The sequence below is a fragment of the Desmodus rotundus genome, chromosome 1 (genome assembly GCF_022682495.2).
Source record: "Desmodus rotundus isolate HL8 chromosome 1, HLdesRot8A.1, whole genome shotgun sequence".
Classification (NCBI taxonomy): Eukaryota; Metazoa; Chordata; class Mammalia; order Chiroptera; family Phyllostomidae; genus Desmodus; species Desmodus rotundus.
This window is the reverse complement of record NC_071387.1, coordinates 184,410,615-184,428,120: the sequence shown is the minus strand read 5'-3', so window position 1 is coordinate 184,428,120 and position 17,506 is coordinate 184,410,615. Positions and strand designations below refer to the sequence as shown.

At 45.0% G+C, this 17,506-nt stretch overlaps 1 protein-coding gene across 1 annotated transcript; it reads left to right on the top strand.

Moving 5' to 3' along the window:
• Window positions 1-1,432: 1,432 nt before the first annotated feature.
• CMBL (carboxymethylenebutenolidase homolog) lies at window positions 1,433-16,663 on the top strand. Its single transcript, XM_024578554.3, has 6 exons — window positions 1,433-1,620; window positions 8,003-8,236; window positions 11,148-11,255; window positions 12,052-12,194; window positions 14,629-14,720; window positions 15,997-16,663. Exons 2-6 carry the CDS (start codon window positions 8,022-8,024, stop codon window positions 16,174-16,176), a joined length of 738 nt encoding a protein of 245 aa, XP_024434322.1. The 5' UTR covers window positions 1,433-1,620; window positions 8,003-8,021; the 3' UTR covers window positions 16,177-16,663.
• Window positions 16,664-17,506: the final 843 nt, after the last annotated feature.

The following is a 17,506-nucleotide window of genomic DNA, read 5'->3' as shown; positions in this document are numbered from 1 at the left end:
TGATCCTGTCGATGTAAGAATGTCCAAACCTGTAGAGAATTTTTATGAGCTTATTTTAGGCAAACTGATGACGCATTCTGGAGAGAAAAATCTCAAATGCTCCAGAGAACACCAGTTTTGCAACCTCTTTTATACACCTGGAATTAAGGAGGGAATGTGAGGAAGATTACTTGGAGGTAGGAAAAAGCCAGGCGGGGATTGGATTACAGGAGAGTTAACAAGATTATGTACTCTTCTGAGGGTCAATACCCCTTTTGAGCACTGTTCCTTCTGGCATTTCTAAGGGGTGTTAACCCAGATGCACAAGAACAACAGTCACAGCTGACTTGAAACCTTCCACTAGCCCTGACTGGTGGGGGCATCATCCCACAAAGTAAAAGGTCTCTGTTTCAATTCCTGGGCAGTGTACATGCCTAGGTTGGGGGCACACACACGAGGCAACCAATGGATTGATGTTCCTCTCTTGTAAAGATGTTTCCTTCCCTCACTTTTTCCCCTCCCTCCCCCTCTCATAAACAAACAAACAAACAAACAAAGAACTTTCTCGCTGAAGTTATAGACCTGGGGCAGGCCTTAAAAACCCAGAGGCTGAAAGGAACCACATAGGATGGTCTGATCCTCAATTCCTAACTAAAAGCGGCTGGTGGTAGGTAGTCATCTCCTAGGCCTATGGCTTGCTTGTCAACCATCAGTCGTTACCTTAAGTGAGCCTGTCTATTGTCTTTATGCACCTAAGATAAAATACCTTGAAACGTCAGAGTAATCTTTTCCAGACCCCTTGAAGGCACAACCGCCAGCACCAGAGCAGGAGGCCCAGAACCCCACCTGGTTAGTATGCCGCCCTTATACCCTCTCTGTGGGCTGTGTTATTAACTCATCCTGTACCCACTGGAGTAAAAGAAGTGTGTGTCTCTCCATTTTGTCTTTTATTCAATCCCAGACATTTGCCCACTTCGCTTTTCTCCTGCCCCCTTAATCCACCACAGATGGATTTCAGGGAACCCTCCTTATGTCTCCTCCTTTTATTCTAATGTACAAAATAAGTTGCAAAACTGCCCTTCTCCAGGGCATTTTCTCAATACCCTTGAAATTTCGTTTTTCAACAATTGTCCTCAGTTTGGCTCAAATAAACTCATAAAAAGTCTGTACAGATTTAGAGGTTTTTTATAAAGACAGTTATCACAACCTTAGATGACCAGACAAAATATGGAGTGGGGGTAAGGAGGGGGCAAGTGCGAATATGTAATAATTTATTTTTAAGAATAGACTAATTTTGATTTACAACGCAGAAGTTACAGGTCTTAGGAGCCAGGCACACACTCTTCCTTCTTCAAGCCCCCCCCCCCTCCTCCCGTCCTTCTCCCTCGCCTCTCCTAACGGGGCGCCCCTCCCTCCCCGCTCCGGCTGCCCCGCCTTCCCGGGGCGCTGGGAATCCCGGACTGCCACTGGCCCGCAGCGATCCCGCTGCCCTCGGTCACCGCGTCCACTTCCGCCCGGGAAGGAGGCGCCTCCCATTCGGCTCGCCCCCGACCGTGGCTCGGGGCTCGGTGGGTCTGCGGCGCTGCCCCCTCCCGGTGTCGTCCGCTCTGCGCGGTAGGCAGTTTCCAGCCGGCGGAAGAGGTACGTGCGCTTCCCGAGAGGGAACCGCGCTGGGAGCTCCGCTCAGCTCTAAATCGATCGATCGGGTGTTCTCAGGAGGCGAGGAAGGTCTTTGCCATTTGCGCGGGTGATAAGCCTGTCGATGTCCATTTTCAAAACCTGGCTTTTACCAAAGCAGAACCTTGTCTTTGCAGAAAAGCAACCCCCGCCCCTTACACCTGGGCAAATTTTCCTGTATTGTTTAGCCATACATTTCAAAAGTAGTTAAAATCATACTGTATATAAACCTGTGTTCGTTTTCCCCAAAGGCTTGCCAGAAGCTTTCCTTCGTGCCATCGAGTACTCCTTATAACTCTTTCCCTACAGTCAAACGTTTGGGTTGTATCGTTTTTACTGCTAATATAAAGCTATGGGGAAACATGCGCATATTTGAGTCCAGATCATTGGCCACATTTGGCAGTACTTTTTTAAGGGTGGATACTAAGAGAGGAGGTACTACTGGGTGTAGAAGCATGATGTCCTGGCCGCTGGGTACGTGCTGCCCAGAAAGACTGCACAGTACACACCCACGGCCACATAGGTCGTGAGGCAGGAGTGTCACCTTGCTAACATTGGGTACTACCATTTAGGTTTCTTGCTGATGGAAAATGCCACCTGTCGCCTTCATAGCCCATTTAAAATAAGGTGGTCAGAAGCGAGCCCTGCGTGCATCTGGGGAAATCCTATCTAGGCCTGAAGCCGTCCAAGGGAAGGTCAAAGGCAGCCAAGTGATTGGCACCTTCCCAGGTCAGCGTGTGCTCATCACCTCTGGCTTTCTACTTAATACTGCCTGGACCTTGTACCCTATAGAAAATACAAACATGATTGCTGAAAAATAAGTAATTGGGGGGAGTTGACGTTCACATAATCATCTAAGGAGAAGTAGGGCCCTGTCTTCCCCTGCAAGATTGAAAATTGGTTCCCAGTCACGTTCTCCAGTGTTTACCCAGTCAAGGGAAAAACCGGAGCCTTCCCAGTAGCCGACGCCCTTCGTGTATTATCTTTCAGTGTTGATTTTGTGGCGCTTGCAGGTGGTTTCTATTTCTAAATCTCCGAAGCTTCCAGAAATTTATCCCCAGACTTCTTTGCTTTTTACAGCCCCATCTCCTCCGATCTTCTTCGCTCGTCAAAATCTGTTCTCTACATTTGTGGTAGAGATCGTTATTCTGTTGGGAAGTATGACTTCTGAGTTATTTAAATTCTTGGGGGTGTGAAAGTAGGAATACCACACTTGCTCGCCATACTTTACCGCACTTTTCTCGCCTTTCTGACTTCTGGTGAGAAAAAGGGAATATTGTTCGATTATATTGTTAGAAGATAGTTTTCAGTGTAAGGTAAAAAGTCAGGACTCTCATGAAGATATAAATAGGAGCACCGTTAAAGGTTCTGTTTTATTCATTAAAGAGGGAATCAGGCAGATATGATAACTGTTTCAAAAAAGAAGTCAAGAAGCACAAATTTATGCAGAGTAGAGGACGGCCTTAGCAAAGTCCACCCCAGGAGAGGAGCCAGGACTGGCCGCTTGTCGGATTTGCGGATCAGACGTGCACCAGTGATCCCCGTGGGGCTTGACTTGTGATTCTGTGGAGGCACCTGCTGTGTGAAGCTGGGGTTGGAGGGTGTTCAGGAAAAAGTTATTCATTCAAGACACTTGTTGAAGAACGGCAGGGCAGGCCTTATTGAGGACCATCACGTAGGTGTAGGGACCGCTGCAATGGGATTTTGCTGTAGAAAAGAGAACGGGCTCAACTCTGAATATGAGAAAAATTGGGACTTTATAGCCAAAGAGCAGAGTAGGGGGTCAGTGGATGGAAAATTACTAAGGAAACATCAGGGTTAAGGGAATCCAGCTAAATTGACTCGACAGGATTCTGGCAGAAGACAAAGCCAAGGTGATCAGACATCACCTGGGGGATAGTGGAGGGTGAGGATTCGGATCTGATACGGAGAGTGGGAGGATTCTGCTAAACTGACTTAGCAGGTTCTTACTAAAAAGAACAATGCAGAGATGAACTTGGAAGCCCAAAAGTCAGAGCCCAGTTGGGAAGAGGGTTCAGAGGAGTTTGGTCAAGGAGAGAAGCTTCCTCAAGGGGCATCAGTCTGTAGGGGAGGGGGCTTTGCAGTTGTTCACACCCAAGTGGCAGCTTGCATGAGTGTTATGGGGTGATCATAGGCATGAGTGGTGAATTTAGTGCGACATTGCCAAAGAAGGTACCCACTAGGGTGTACTTTGCAGAAGCATATCTTGGCCAACCCTGGTGCCACCAAGAGGCCTTCGCCCGTGGGGACCAAAAGTCTGACCTCAGGGTGACCAGGATGTGCTGCCAAACCCACCTGCCGTGATACAGAAAAGCTGTTCTGCACACACATTCTATGAGAGCCCCACCACACACGTCAGGCCCACAGTCCCATCCCCTCCTGGGAGGAAACAGAAACCTGACCATTCGCAATGAATGACTCTATAAAGGACATATGGAGAAAACGCTTTCAATGGAAAGGCTCAACAGTTCCATCGTCCACAGCACACCCTTCTGCTTTCATCGTATTTGAACAATTTTGCGATTCTTTGAAAATCATGGGTAACTGATAGATTTGTAAATTCTGCCCTGTCTCAATTTGCAGTTCATCTCAATGTTCCTTGACCTCACATAAACTTGTGCTCTTTTCTTTTGTCCTTTGTACAGTTATAACATCTGTCTCACTTCTTCCTATCGTATGTGTAAAATAAAATCCCTACTATATTCATATTTATATCTATATTAGGGTCATGGTTTTACTTTTTCCTGTAAATTATCTTTTAACAAATGTAGGGGGAAAGAGCCAAAATGCTGAAAGGTATATTTTGCAGGTAGAAAATTTCTTCTTAGTATAGTCAATCAGTAAAGCGTCAAGGGTATGTTCCCTGAGGCTCTCACCCCACAAGGGGGTACAGTCCAAAGAAACTGCCCTGCCCACTGTGACCTTGGCCCTGGTCACCCAGGCTGCTGTGCCATGTGAAGGGTTGGCAGGAGCCCAGCCTTCCATACACAGCACACCCAGGCCTTCCCTGGCCACCACCCTTTCTGCGGGAGAATACCTTTGTAGGATCAGTCCATAGGGGGGTCTCCTGTTTGTAAACACTCCTTTTGGAATGTGGGTATCAATTAAAGATAAAGTTAAAAGATTCAGCTTCAGATTCAGGGCTCATTTGGAATGACCAGGATTTTCTGTGGTCTCTGCATTCTCAGGACAGCCCAGGTAAGAAATCAGCCCAAGGAATCAGTTCTCAACAAGAGGGCAGTGGACATAAAATTTACTGCTACTGATAATTGGACTCTTCTGACTTCTCTTACTAATGATAGTTCTATTACGTAGTTTACGAACACAAAACAATGGAAAATGGAGTCAAGTTTCCTTTGGTCAAATAGCTAGCTCTTCATTTCTTTCTCTTTAAAATTTAGTCATGTTATTTCTAGTTATGAACATTTAGAATGTTCTGGAAAGTACATGATAAAATATAGCTGCCACCTATTTTCACATGGCCTAGATTTTAAAAAGATTTTCAGCTCTGGTTGGCTGGTGTGGCTTGGTGGGTCAAGCACCAGCCTTCAAACCAAGAGGTCGCTGGTTCAATTCCCTATCAGGGCACAGGCCTGGGTTATGGGCCAGATTCCCCATTGGGGACATGGGAGAGGCAACCAACTGATGTTTTTCTCACACATTTCCCTTTCTTTCTCCCTTCCCTTTCCCTCTCTCTGAAAATAAGTAAATAAAATATTTAAAAAATATAATTTTTTTTCATTTTTTCCCTTGTACTTTAGATTGAAAGTTTTTAGGGAAATAAAATATAACAAATACAATTAAAATCAGCAATCTCCTTCCCCCACCAATAACCACTGTCTAATAATGATGGTGTGTTTTATTCTCTTGAGTTATACTTTTAAAATCCTATATTTATTAATAAAATAAGTGTTATTTCTGGGTTTTAGTATTTACTTAGCATCAAAAAAGCTATTATCTTTTTTATAGCATTGTGTTTTTAAGATTTATCATATTGATATATAGTTTGTTCATTGAACTGCTATAGAATATTCTTTTCATGAATTTTTTTGTGTCCTAAGGTTGCCATAACCAATTATCACAAACTGAGTGACTTAAAACAACAGAAATCTATTCTCTAAGAATTTATTCCATTTTGATCTTGGTCAGGTGGCTCAGTTAGTGGGAGCATCGTCCTGGACACCAAGAGGTTGTGGGTTGCATCCCTGGTCCAGGGAACATGGGGCGGGGAGCAAGCGAACAATGTTTCTCTCTCACATTGATGTTTCTCTGTTTCTCTCTCTCTCCCCCACTCACCTTTCCTCCCTTCCACCCCTATTCTCTTTCTGCAATCAAAAAGTATATCCTTGGGTGAGGATTTAAAATTTTTTTTACTCCGTTTTGGAGGCCTGATGTTCTACATGAAGGTGCTGGTAGGACCATGCTCTTCCTCAGACCTTTGAAGGAGAATCCTTCCTTGCCTCTTAGTTTCTGGCAGTGGCTGGCCATCCTTAGTGTTCCTTGGTTTATAGGTGCATCACCCCAACCCCTGCCTCTGTCTTCTCCCCAGTGTGTCTGTCTCTATATCCAAATTTTCCTCTTCTGATAAGAACACCAGTCCCCTCGGTTTGTGGGACGGCATCCAACCCACTGAGCCACACCAGTCAAGGCTGTATCTTTTCTTGCTTTGTTTATGGAGGCTTTTATCATATCATTTTTAAATTTTGAAGAAATTTAATATTTTTTTGTTGAGAAAAATCTTAAGCGTATATAACAGTACAGAGCCCTGGACAGTGTGGTGTAGTTGGTTGGGTGCCGTCCGGCAAAGCGAGAAGTCAAGGGTTCGATTCCTGGTCAGGGCACATTCCTGGGTTGTGGGTTCGGTCCCTAGTTGGGGTGCACGCAAGAGGCAACCTCCATTGAGATTTCTCTCTCACATTGATGTTTCTCTCCCTTTCTTTCTCCCTTCCTTCCCTTTTTTGTGGAATCAATGAAAGAAAAAAAAATTTAATAATAAAAGAAAAATAAAAGTAGAGAAACTGGTACAAAAGACACTCCTGCACTCGCGCCCCCGTTCCAACACTGTGACACAGGAATACCCTCCCTCCCTCCTTCACCACCCCAGGCTCCTCTGAAGCAAGTCCTGGACATCTGGTCCCTTATGTTTATGGACACCTTTGGGTTCAGTTTCTCAGGTTCTCCTTTCCAATGGTGCCTCGCCATTGAAAAATTCCATTTGAGAATCTGTCTCAAACAGTGGATTTAATCTATTTATATTTATTTGGATCTATTTCAATCTTTCTCCCTTTGTAGTTGACGGGTTTTAACTTTCCTTTCTTCTCCTTTCCTGCTTTCTGTTCATTTGGTCAAACTTGTTAGGTCCCTTCCTCATTTCTCCCCACGCTGTCACTGTAATTTCTCCTGATCATTGTTTGTATGTAGCACTTTGTGGTGAGTTCCTTTTCAGTGGGGAGTGTTTTTGGTCTGGATTGTGAAAGTCTCGCTGTGAAGTGGATTTGCATTTGCTTCTGTGGGGTGCCCAGGGCCAATTGTTATGTTAACTTCTCAGCCCAGGTTTTGCTACTTGGAAAGGACCTTGTAAACTGGGGGACTGTTTCCTTTTTTCCCCTTTCTGGGCTTCCTTACTGTATTCCTAGTCCTGGTTGGCAGATTTTTCCTTTTTTGTTGTTGTTTGCTTTTTATTTTCCCCACTAACTCTGAACCTTTGAGGGCTCTGGCATTTTATGGAGACGTTTCAGCTACAAATCCCGTCTCACGGACTCGGAATCCAGGCTGTGTTACGGCTGGACCCGTGTCTGGCTTGTCTCCAGCCTTGCCAGGCTCGATCGGCATCTACTCCCGCCGTCCTGACCCTGGTTTCAGTTTCCTCTCCAGTCCTGGCTCGGGTGCTGTTCCCTTTTCCTATGAGCTCCACCATTTTTTGTTTTTATTTGATGGTTACATTCATTCTGGTATTTCTAGTGTTTGCATTTGGGATGGAATCTTATTAGCTCCAATCTGTGGTGTGGTCAAAATGAGCAGTGACCACTGATTTCTTTTCTTTCCTTTCCAGAAAATCCATAAAGGTGCACCTTTATGTGGATATTACATATTACACATATTACACAGTAGATATTACACATATTAAAGATATGTGAGAACATGTTAAGCTAATATAAAATTGTTTCCCATAATGTCTTCAGATGGACCAAATATCATCATTGATTTCTTCCATGAGTACACTTAAAATTAATATTTTTCTGTAATATTGATTTTAGTTTATGTACTGTTTGTAATCTTCAGATTTGCACCATTAAGAATATAAGGCATGTTTCTCTCTCTGTAGCCCAACATAACTACCTACAATGGCTAACGAAGCTCATCCTTGTCCCTGTGACATTGGCCATAAGATAGAGTATGGAGGGATGGGGCAAGAAGTTCAAGTTGAGCACATCAAGGCTTATGTCACCAGATGCCCTGTTGATGCTGGCAAAGCTGTGATTGTCATTCAAGATATATTCGGCTGGCAGTTGCCCAATACCAGATATATGGCTGACATGATTGCCGGAAACGGATACACGTGCGTATAAAGTTCTGTTCCTTCACTTAAATCCATGTAAATTTCTGTGATCTATATTTTGTTCCCTTCAGAGAAAACAAGACCAAAACCAAAAAACCCTGGCTGTATTCTAATTTACATTATCTACTTCCTTATGTCCCTGGGGTGCAGGGGAATGGGAAATGTCATATGAAAAATTAAACACTCACCTGCTGTCCAACGGAAGCTACCTGCTCCCAACCTAATCCCTGGGCTTCAGACCTTCCTAGGAGTGACCTCAAAGTGGGGCCCTGCCAGACACAGGTACAGGACACGTGCCCTTGGGCAGACGTCACCAGCTCTGAAATGGACCCATTACTTGGCCTTTGAAGCACGTCGGCCTTGAGTCAGGTTTCATGGGCAGGGCACCCGCAGCCACCCTGGTCCCCACACGAACTGTCAGGGTCTTGTCTGAGCTAGACCGGATTCCAGAATGGCACAGTGAGCTCTCCCTCCTCCCCCAAATGTTGTTGTGCCTTTGTCCATTCGCAGGGCTAACACTGTTACCTGTTTGCTTTTCCCCAGCCCCGGTGTTGCTATCAGCTTCAGTAAAGCTCAGAGAATAGGAACCGTTCCTTCCCCTCCAGCTTCAGAAAGCATGAACCCCAGCAAGCCCTGAGTTTGGAGCACTCCACTTTCCTTTGTTTTCTCCAAAAGAGAAGCTGGAGACCAAAGGGTGCACCTTCCTCGTTTCTTAAGAAGGAGACCCGATTTAAAGGAAGCAGACCCCCTATCGTAGGATGCACATTTAGTGTTTACCAAAAAGAGGACTTTCATTAGATTTTTCACGTTTTCAAGCCCCCAATTTCTTTTTAAGGATGAGGTAACTTAACTTCTCAGGGGCAAGCCCAGTGACAAAACAAAAACAAACACAAAAAAAAACCAAAACAAAAGAACAACAAAAAAGATAACAGGTCCCGATGGCCTCTGGCTAAGTTGGACCCTGCATTAAGGCAGTTCCAAGACTGTTGTCCTTAGTTCTCCCAACGACCTTTCTAGGGAGGCACTGTCTTTGTTTTGCCAATTGGGAAACCGAGGCATGGTGAGAGAGGTCTAGTTGCCTCAGGTCACCTTGAAGCTACCAGCAGATGGAACCGGATTGCGGCTTCTGTTGTTTCAGGTGCTTCCTTTAGCTGACGTCAAAACAGTGAGGTCACCTGGGATTTACAAAGCCCTTTCATACTTGTAGAGTCCTCAAAATCACCGTGAGGTGCTGCATGCAGTCTCTATCAGGAGAAAATGAGGCTAAAAGGGGTCAAATGACTTAGGAATACAGGGCAGATGATGCAGTACTGGGACTGGAATTTACATTCTTTTGACCCAAATTTCAGTGTTCTTTCCACCCCTGCAGGGGGACCTGTGTTCCCCTGTCCGTGGCCATGACCCTTTATTTTAGGAAACAGGTCTCTGGCTGGATCGGCGTTGGCCTCATCCTCCTTGATTGACTTGCACGGAAGATTGTGAAAGGGAGCAGACTAGGCTGCCGCCAATTATGCCACTTGGGCATGCGGATTGTTTTGAGCTGAAGGCAATCAAGATCCCGCAGACTCAAGAAACAATTTTACCCCTCCCTTAACTACCTAAAAAATTTTAGATAGGGAGCCTGATCCAGAAAGAGACATATGACCAAAGATAACTTTTACCTGAATGCCCTACCTGTGTGGCAGGACAAACATCTAATTACCATATATCTGCTCTTCTTATTGTCCTGTGACTTACTCTTTGAAGCCCCAGACCCATAACCTGGTCCTTAGCTCAGGATGGCATTTAAGCCTCAATTGCTTCACTGCCTGTGGGTCTCCTATTTTTATGGGGGCTCTCCTAGGTCTGAAATTGTTGACGTAAGAAACGTTCAAACCTGTAGATAATTTCTGAGTTTATTTGAGCCAAACTGAAGATGTACTGGGGAGCAAGATCTAAATGCTTCTCAGAATAACACTTCTGCACCTTTGTTTATACATTTGGAATTAAGAAGGGAATGTAGCGAATTCCATGAAGGTGGGGACAGAATTACAAGAGTGATAAGGAGAGTACGTGCTCTCTTGAGGGTGGGTCGTGGGTATTTCAAAGAGATGTTAACAAGATGCACAGAAACAAAGGCCAGGACTTGCTTAAGGCAAAGGTAAACCTTTTCCTAAAATGTTAAGTGCCTGGGCTGTGACTACCCACCAGGACCTGCCCAGTTAGGAATTTATGATCAGATCACCCTATGGAGTTACTTCCCATAGAACTCCTTTTTTCATCCACAAAATTGAATTTGTTTTCACCTGTTCATTGTCTTGTGTCACTTTAATTACTAGACCACCCAAAGAACCTAGAAAGGAAGGAAGGAAAGTTTTTCCACCCCTACACTGGCCACGGGCTCAGGCAAGCTGGCTGTCTACCTGCTGCGGCCTCTTTTAGAACCCTCATTGAACTGAGCCGTCTGGGCAGGAAGTTGTGCCTTGTTGGCATACTGGGCAGAGCCGGGGGAAATTGCTTGGTCACAGTGACTGGACTTGCTAACCAGGTGTGCCTTTCTGACCTGAGGCTAATGTTAAAGGCCAGCTGAGAGGTTTGGGGACAGGAGGGACTCTGGTAGCCACCTTGCTCCAGGCCCTCACTAGCTGGTCCCCTTGTTTTGTGGGGTATGTGCCCTGCTGAGTAGCCTTGTCATTTTAGGTGGGCTGGGCTATAAGCAGTCTGCCAGAGGCCGTGCACCTTTGGTTGTGACATCTGAGATGGTCTGGCCTAGTGCCCTTGGCCTCTTTGCTGCGATCAAAGTTGGCCCTTGTGGCTGTGACTTTTCCTGTGAGCACGAATTGCCAACATAGCAAGTTTTTTAATGAATATAAACAAATACAGAGTCCTAACAGCAACGAAACTAACATCAGTTAATGTCCCTAATTTACAGAACCATCCTTCCAGACTTCTTTGTAGGGCAAGAGCCTTGGCACCCCTCTGGGGACTGGTCTACCTTTCCGGAGTGGTTGAAGACAAGAAATGCCAGAAATATCGATAAGTAAGTTTTGGGCGGGTGTGGCTGTTTGTGGTGCCCCCAGGGCACCAGGGAGAGCAGAGTCCAGAGTCCGGAGGGGAAAGTGGGCCAGGCTTCACTGTCCAAACCCCTACCCTCCTCCAAGTAGGACTCAGATAACCATGACCCTCAAAATAGGATCATTGCTTCTAGCTGAAAATGCCTTCTGAGTTCCAAATAGCCAATTTGCAAATGAACCATTTGTAAGACAAGGACCATTGTTCTTGGTCCCCTCATGGCGTAAACAGTCCTGGTGGCTTTCCAAATCTTTCTCTGCTCTTTGATACAGGAGACAAGCGATGCAGAGTGGAGTGTTAGACAGGGAAAACAAATGTGCCAAGTCAGAGAGTTGGGGGAGCTGCCCAGTTGTGGCTGGTGCCTGTCGAGAGGAGACTGGGGTGCTGGGCAGGGGCAGATCTTGGAGCCAGGTCTTAGAGCCATGCTGTGGCCTTTGGCCTTTGGCCTTCATGCTGAGGCTGGGGAGGCTGTCACTCATCTCTCATCTGGGAAGTGAGCTGGTCCGATTTGCTGGCCTTTTGGAAAGAGCCCGCCTGCAGCCCCGTCAGGTGGTTGAAGAGCTGGGCTTGGCAGGGAGACTTCCCAGGAGAGGCGGACGTCACTGGTCACATGGGCAGGGGGTGGTAAGGACAGCTCCAAAAGTCAGACTCTCAGAGCCTCAAGGAACAGCTGCTGTGATAGAGTCCTGATAGCTGCCCAGTGCCCTTCCTGAGGCCTCACACAAGACCTCTTGATTCTCGAATAACTTTTCTTTCTGTTCTAGAGAGGTTGATGCTGTCTTGAGGTATCTGAAGCAGCAGTGTCACGCCCAGAAAATCGGCGTCGTGGGGTTCTGCTGGGGAGGAGTTGCTGTCCATCACGTGATGATGAAATACCCAGAATTCAGGGCAGGAGTGTCCGTTTATGGTAAACATGCCTTGTACGGATTTACAGAGTGAAAACAGCAGGATTTGTGGGTGACCATAACCATGAGCCTCTTCCCAAGCTAAGGGTCCCAGGTGTAACATAAACCCAATAGCCATGAAAGTGGCTTTAAAAATCTGAAAGTCGAGATGGGGGTTTGCAATGCAGGAACCAGAGGATGCCACTTGGAGTGGGGAGACCTGGGTCCCAACGGTGTTACTTTGGGAAAGTCACCTAACCTGATGTCTCAGTTTCTTCACTGAGGATGAAGGGGATAACATTTATTCCTGTGATAGTGGTTAGTAATACCAAGCAATATTTTCATGAGGAATAGCTACACAAAGACTTCCAAGACACAATTATTCTCAACTGCGTGCATGTGCATACATGCACACACACACTCTGTAAAGAAGAAAAACCTACTCTAAAATGTCAATAGCAACATGAACATGTCAGCCCACGCAATCCACAGGTATCGCGGCACTGATAAGAACACTACATCTGTGTGTAGAAATGGCATACTAAGTTCATGATATCCGAGGGGTGACCCGAATAAATCTGGGATTATCTTCTGGAGGACAGGCCCCTTGTAGTACAGGCTTCCTCCATGCTTAAGTGTTCCAGGAACCCACCTGTGTCAGTGTACCAGGTGGCCGTTGTGAAAGGCTGCGTTTGGCTTCAGTGATTTTTTTTTAAAGACTTTCAACGCGTTTGCCCATTTCATGATGGGTGATTAACGAGCACACCTGCCCACACAGTGCTGCGTGTTGAGCAGTTTTTAACCGAAAATGACATGACCCTAGGGCTCCACACTCCCTATTCACCTGATCTCGCCACAAGCGATTTTTTTTTGTTTTCCTGGATGAATAAAGTCCTCAAAGGGAAACATTTTGCCAATGTGGAAGAGGCAAAACGAAAAATGGCAGAAGCACTAAAAGGTGTCAAAATTGATGAATTCAGAAACTATTCTGAGCAGTGGAAGAAAGGTCTTGACACATGTATTGAATCAAATGGAGAGCACTTTGACAGGTGACTGAAGTTTAAACATGTAAGAATAAGTACTCACTTTTTTATAAATAAATTACGGGGTTTTTGATGCCCTCCTCGTGGAAACATTCAGACACACACACATACACACACACAAAGTTTAAAAAATATTCGGCCTTCTTTCATAATATGTGTATCATAGTTATACTAATGATTCTTATTTGGCTTACTGATTCCTCACTGTGGCATTTTTGCTTCCTTTTAGCATTAAAATATCCCTTTACGTATTTACTTACACAGAAGAAATAAATTTTCAGTTGTCATCAGGGTTGCTAGAACAAGTAGTCTCGGCGAATTAGCAAAAGGTGCTCGAGCTTGGATAGCTCTCTGGCGCACCCTTCTGGCGACTCTTGTGCAATGCACAAGCTGCAGAGCGTGGCAGACTGAGGCCTAGGGGAATCAAATCACTGTCCAGCTACATAGTGGGGCAGGGGGCATGGCCATCTTTCCTGTGGCTCCTTGCCTCCTAGAAAGAATTTATAGGTGAGGGTAGGCTCTCCAGATTACTTAGTTTTGCTGTGCTGCCAACAGGAAATGAAGGAAAAAAAGTCACCCATTATTTTCTCACACCTACTGACTAGGTCTCCCCTTTACCACACTTGAATCAGACTCCTCTGTGAGTCCTCTCTGTGTAGGCTGTGAGCTTGGACCCGGCCCTTGGCCTCCTGGGTCAGTGTAGTGAGAATCCCTCACTTTTGATATCTGATCAGATCCCCATCCGCCATCGTCTGTACCTTGTCACCGGGCCTGCCTTCAGCAGGAATCCTACCAAGTTGTCTGGCCGGAATCCCCCTACCCTAATGCTTCCTCTTAGTTTTCCATCCGTCCACCGCCCCCCACCCTGCTCCTTGGCCACAGATCCCCACTAGATAAGCTTCTGTTTGAGACTAATTTTAGAGTGCAGCCCAGTTCTGTGGAATTGCTTTTAAAAAGAAAATAAACCCCCCAAAGCATGTGTTTTACTTTGAAAAATCAAAGAAAAGCCATGTACTGTATTTTGCTGTGTATAATGTGCGTGTTTTTGCCCAAATTTTTGATGGAAATCTAAGGACACGTGTTATACATGAGTAGTCCTAATTCCATATCTACATAAATGTTTTTAATTTTTTAATTTATGCTTACGTGTTAAAAGTGTAACTCTAGAAAGCAATAACGATATCCGTATGCAAAATAATACCCTGGGATATGAAAGTCGGTTTGTTTCTAAATATAAACAAATAAAAAATTGACTTGAAAAACTAAAATGAAAGATTTTTTTCCTGAAAGTTTGGGCCAAAATATGGGTGTGAAGTATACACAGGAGTGCATGATGCACAGCAAAATTCGGTAGTTTTCTGTGACACGTGCATGGATGGCAGTCATACCTTGCGTCCCTGCCCCCATCCTGTAGGCATCGTCAAAGATTCTGAAGATGTGTACAGTTTGAAGAACCCCACCTTGTTCATTTTTGCTGAGAATGATGCTGTGATTCCTCTTGAGCAAGTAAGTTGGCATCTTTCCTCTTTGCATTCCTGTATTTAATAACACGAGTTGACATTTTGGCGGAAACATACTGAAAGGTTCACTTGTTGCTTGGAATATTTTTCAGCATTGTTTTACAATTGGCTGCCTCTCTCACGCCCCCAGCTGGGGACCTGGCCCACAACCCGGGCGTGTGCCCTGACCAGGAATCAAACCTCGACTTTTGGTTCACAGGCCAGCAGTTGATCCACAGGCCAGCAGTTGATCCACTGAGCCACACCAGCCAGGGCTAAAAAAATTATTTTTAATCCTCACCCAAGGATATGTTTATTTTTTTGTAGAGAGAGAGACAGAGAGAGAATGAAACATCTATTGGTTGCCTCCCATTTGCTTCCTGACTGGGAATCGAACCTGCAACCTTTTGGTGAACGAATGGGTAATGCTCCAACCGACAGCTACCTGGCCGGGGGCATCATTAAGTTTTAAGTTGGATTTCATTGGGGACTTAGAGTGGGATTGTATTTCCCCCCAAATGCTCTTGGTGTGAGCCCGAGCTGGACATGGCTGAGGCCCCGCCTCCTGTCCTCACATGTGCAATCCTCAAGATGACAAGGAGAATGCAGAAGAAAACTGATCCAAAAGCAGTCATCTAGAAATTATTGCTGTTATTCATAACCCATGCTTTATGTTAATATACATTTCAAATAGTTATACTTGAATATAGTGAATTTTATACTCAGTATACTAAACATTATACATTTGAATAAATGAAATTATGTATTGACTATTGTATTATATAGAATATATGATATAAGCTATATTAATACAGCTCTGGTCAGTGTGGCTGAGTTGGTTGGAGTGGTTGTCCCATAACTGAAAGGTTGCAGGTTCGATCCCTGGTTAGGCATGTACGATCCCCTGACCAGGCACCTGTGGAAGGCATCCAATCCATGCTTTTCTCTTGAATTGATGGTTCTCTCTCTCCCTTCCTCTTTCCCTTCCTTTCTCTCTAAAAGCAATGAAAAAAATGTGTTCAGGTGAGAATTAAAAAATATATATATTAATACAATTTCAAATAGTTGATATATCATTTTTATATTGCCCTGAATTCTCTCCTTTCCCAGAGGTAAGGGCTGTGTTAGTTATAACATTAAAAGTAGAAAATTCATTATGGCTATGGAACTCAATTTACAGCATTGATGTGAAATCTTTTATGAGCATTTACAGAAAATTTAGAGATTGGAAAATATTACTAGAGGGTTAGAATCATTTCATCATGAAAATGTTTGCATACCAGGTCTCTTCGCTGACCCAGAAGTTGAAAGAACATTGCAAAGTGGAATATCAAATTAAAACATTTTCTGGGCAAACTCATGGGTTCGTGCATCGAAAGAGAGAAGATTGTTCCCCCGAAGACAAGCCCTATGTTGATGAGGCAAGACGGAATTTACTCGAATGGCTGAACAAGTATGTTTAGGAGTGTCCAGTGCAAACTTTTCTCAGGATAGCTTTTGTTCAGAAATGGGCTTGGGAATGCTTAGATCATTTGATTTAATTTCTACTTTGTATAAAATAAATCAAAGAATCCTGAAATTCATGATTTCATCTGAAACAAATTCAGGAGGAAGTAAAAATTTTAAAAGTAGGTTAGTACCTGAAGAATTTGATTGCTAGAGTAATATCCTGTTAGTAAAGACCCAGGGCTGTTTCCGGCCAGCTGACGGCCCAGGTGTGGCTTTCCTGGGCCGTAACGGAGGACCACCTTTCAAATGACTAACGTTGCAAAGCCGTGACGACATGAACTGTAAATTCAGATCGATTGAAAGCCCAGCTTAATTAGATGTTTATCTTTGTCTTAATACAAATAAATTTCATGTTCATATATGGCGCTATAAAAATAAAGATGAAAATATGGTTTCATGGGCCTAATTATATCAAGCTAATAAACTTTTTGAGTTTTTGCATTTGTGGCTTTTCCTAAAAGCCGTTTCCTAGGCATTTTTGAGTCTCAGGGTTTAGGACTTTATCAAAAATCCCTCATGCATGCAATCAGAATTAAAATTAAATCAAGTAAAAAATTCAGCTTCCAGGTAGCCCTGCCACTGTTGGTCGCTCAGTAGCCATGTGGCCACTGGGAACAGTATTGGGCAGTGCTCACGCACACTAATGAAGGTGCTTCGAATCCTCTAGCTGCTCCTGTTGACTCTCTGTTAATTCTGTTACTCCTCCATGTGACAGCCTGGTGGTTGGTCTCCCTCAGTTCCTACTGAGAATGTTTACTTGGAAGGCTCACCAGGCCTAGCCCAGTCCCTCCCACTGGACCCTCTTCCGTCTGCAGACACCAGAAGGGCTGCTTAGTGTCCAGCCTGTTCAGGCCTGTGCCCTCAGGAGCCTCCCTCCACTGCGGGGAGAATGGGAAGGGGGTTTGCTTGGGTCCTGGGTGGAGGGTGGGGCTTTCATCCCCATGTGCCATGGCTAGTGTGGGGCCATTCCTTCTTAGCCCTCGGGCTCCTGGAGGGAAAATCATGGAAGATGGGGGCAAGGAGCCCTGCAGCCTCAGGGGCCCGTACCCATTCCTCTTTCATTGCTGGGTGGGGCTGCAGGGTCCCAGCTTGCTGATGATTTTAGCTCCTTCTGTGAGAGCAGGAGTGACAGATGGGCCCTCTGGAGAGGGAGGGATGAGGAAGGGGTGAGTGCCTGACTCCACTTGCTATCTGACTTATTTTGTGACGTAAGTGGAAGCCATCTGACACAGTGAACTAAGTATCTGAGGTCATCTTAAAGATAATCCAGGACAAGGAATGCCA

What these genes read in the sequence shown, in the direction of transcription:
- CMBL (XM_024578554.3), top strand. Translation starts at nt 8,022, where the DNA reads ATGGCTAACGAAGCTCATCCTTGTCCCTGTGACATTGGCCATAAGATA. An exon ending in ATTGCCGGAAACGGATACAC is followed by an intron (nt 8,237 to 11,147) that starts GTGCGTATAAAG and finishes CCTAATTTACAG; the next exon opens with AACCATCCTTCCAGACTTCT. An exon ending in CTGTGATTCCTCTTGAGCAA is followed by an intron (nt 14,721 to 15,996) that starts GTAAGTTGGCAT and finishes TTTGCATACCAG; the next exon opens with GTCTCTTCGCTGACCCAGAA.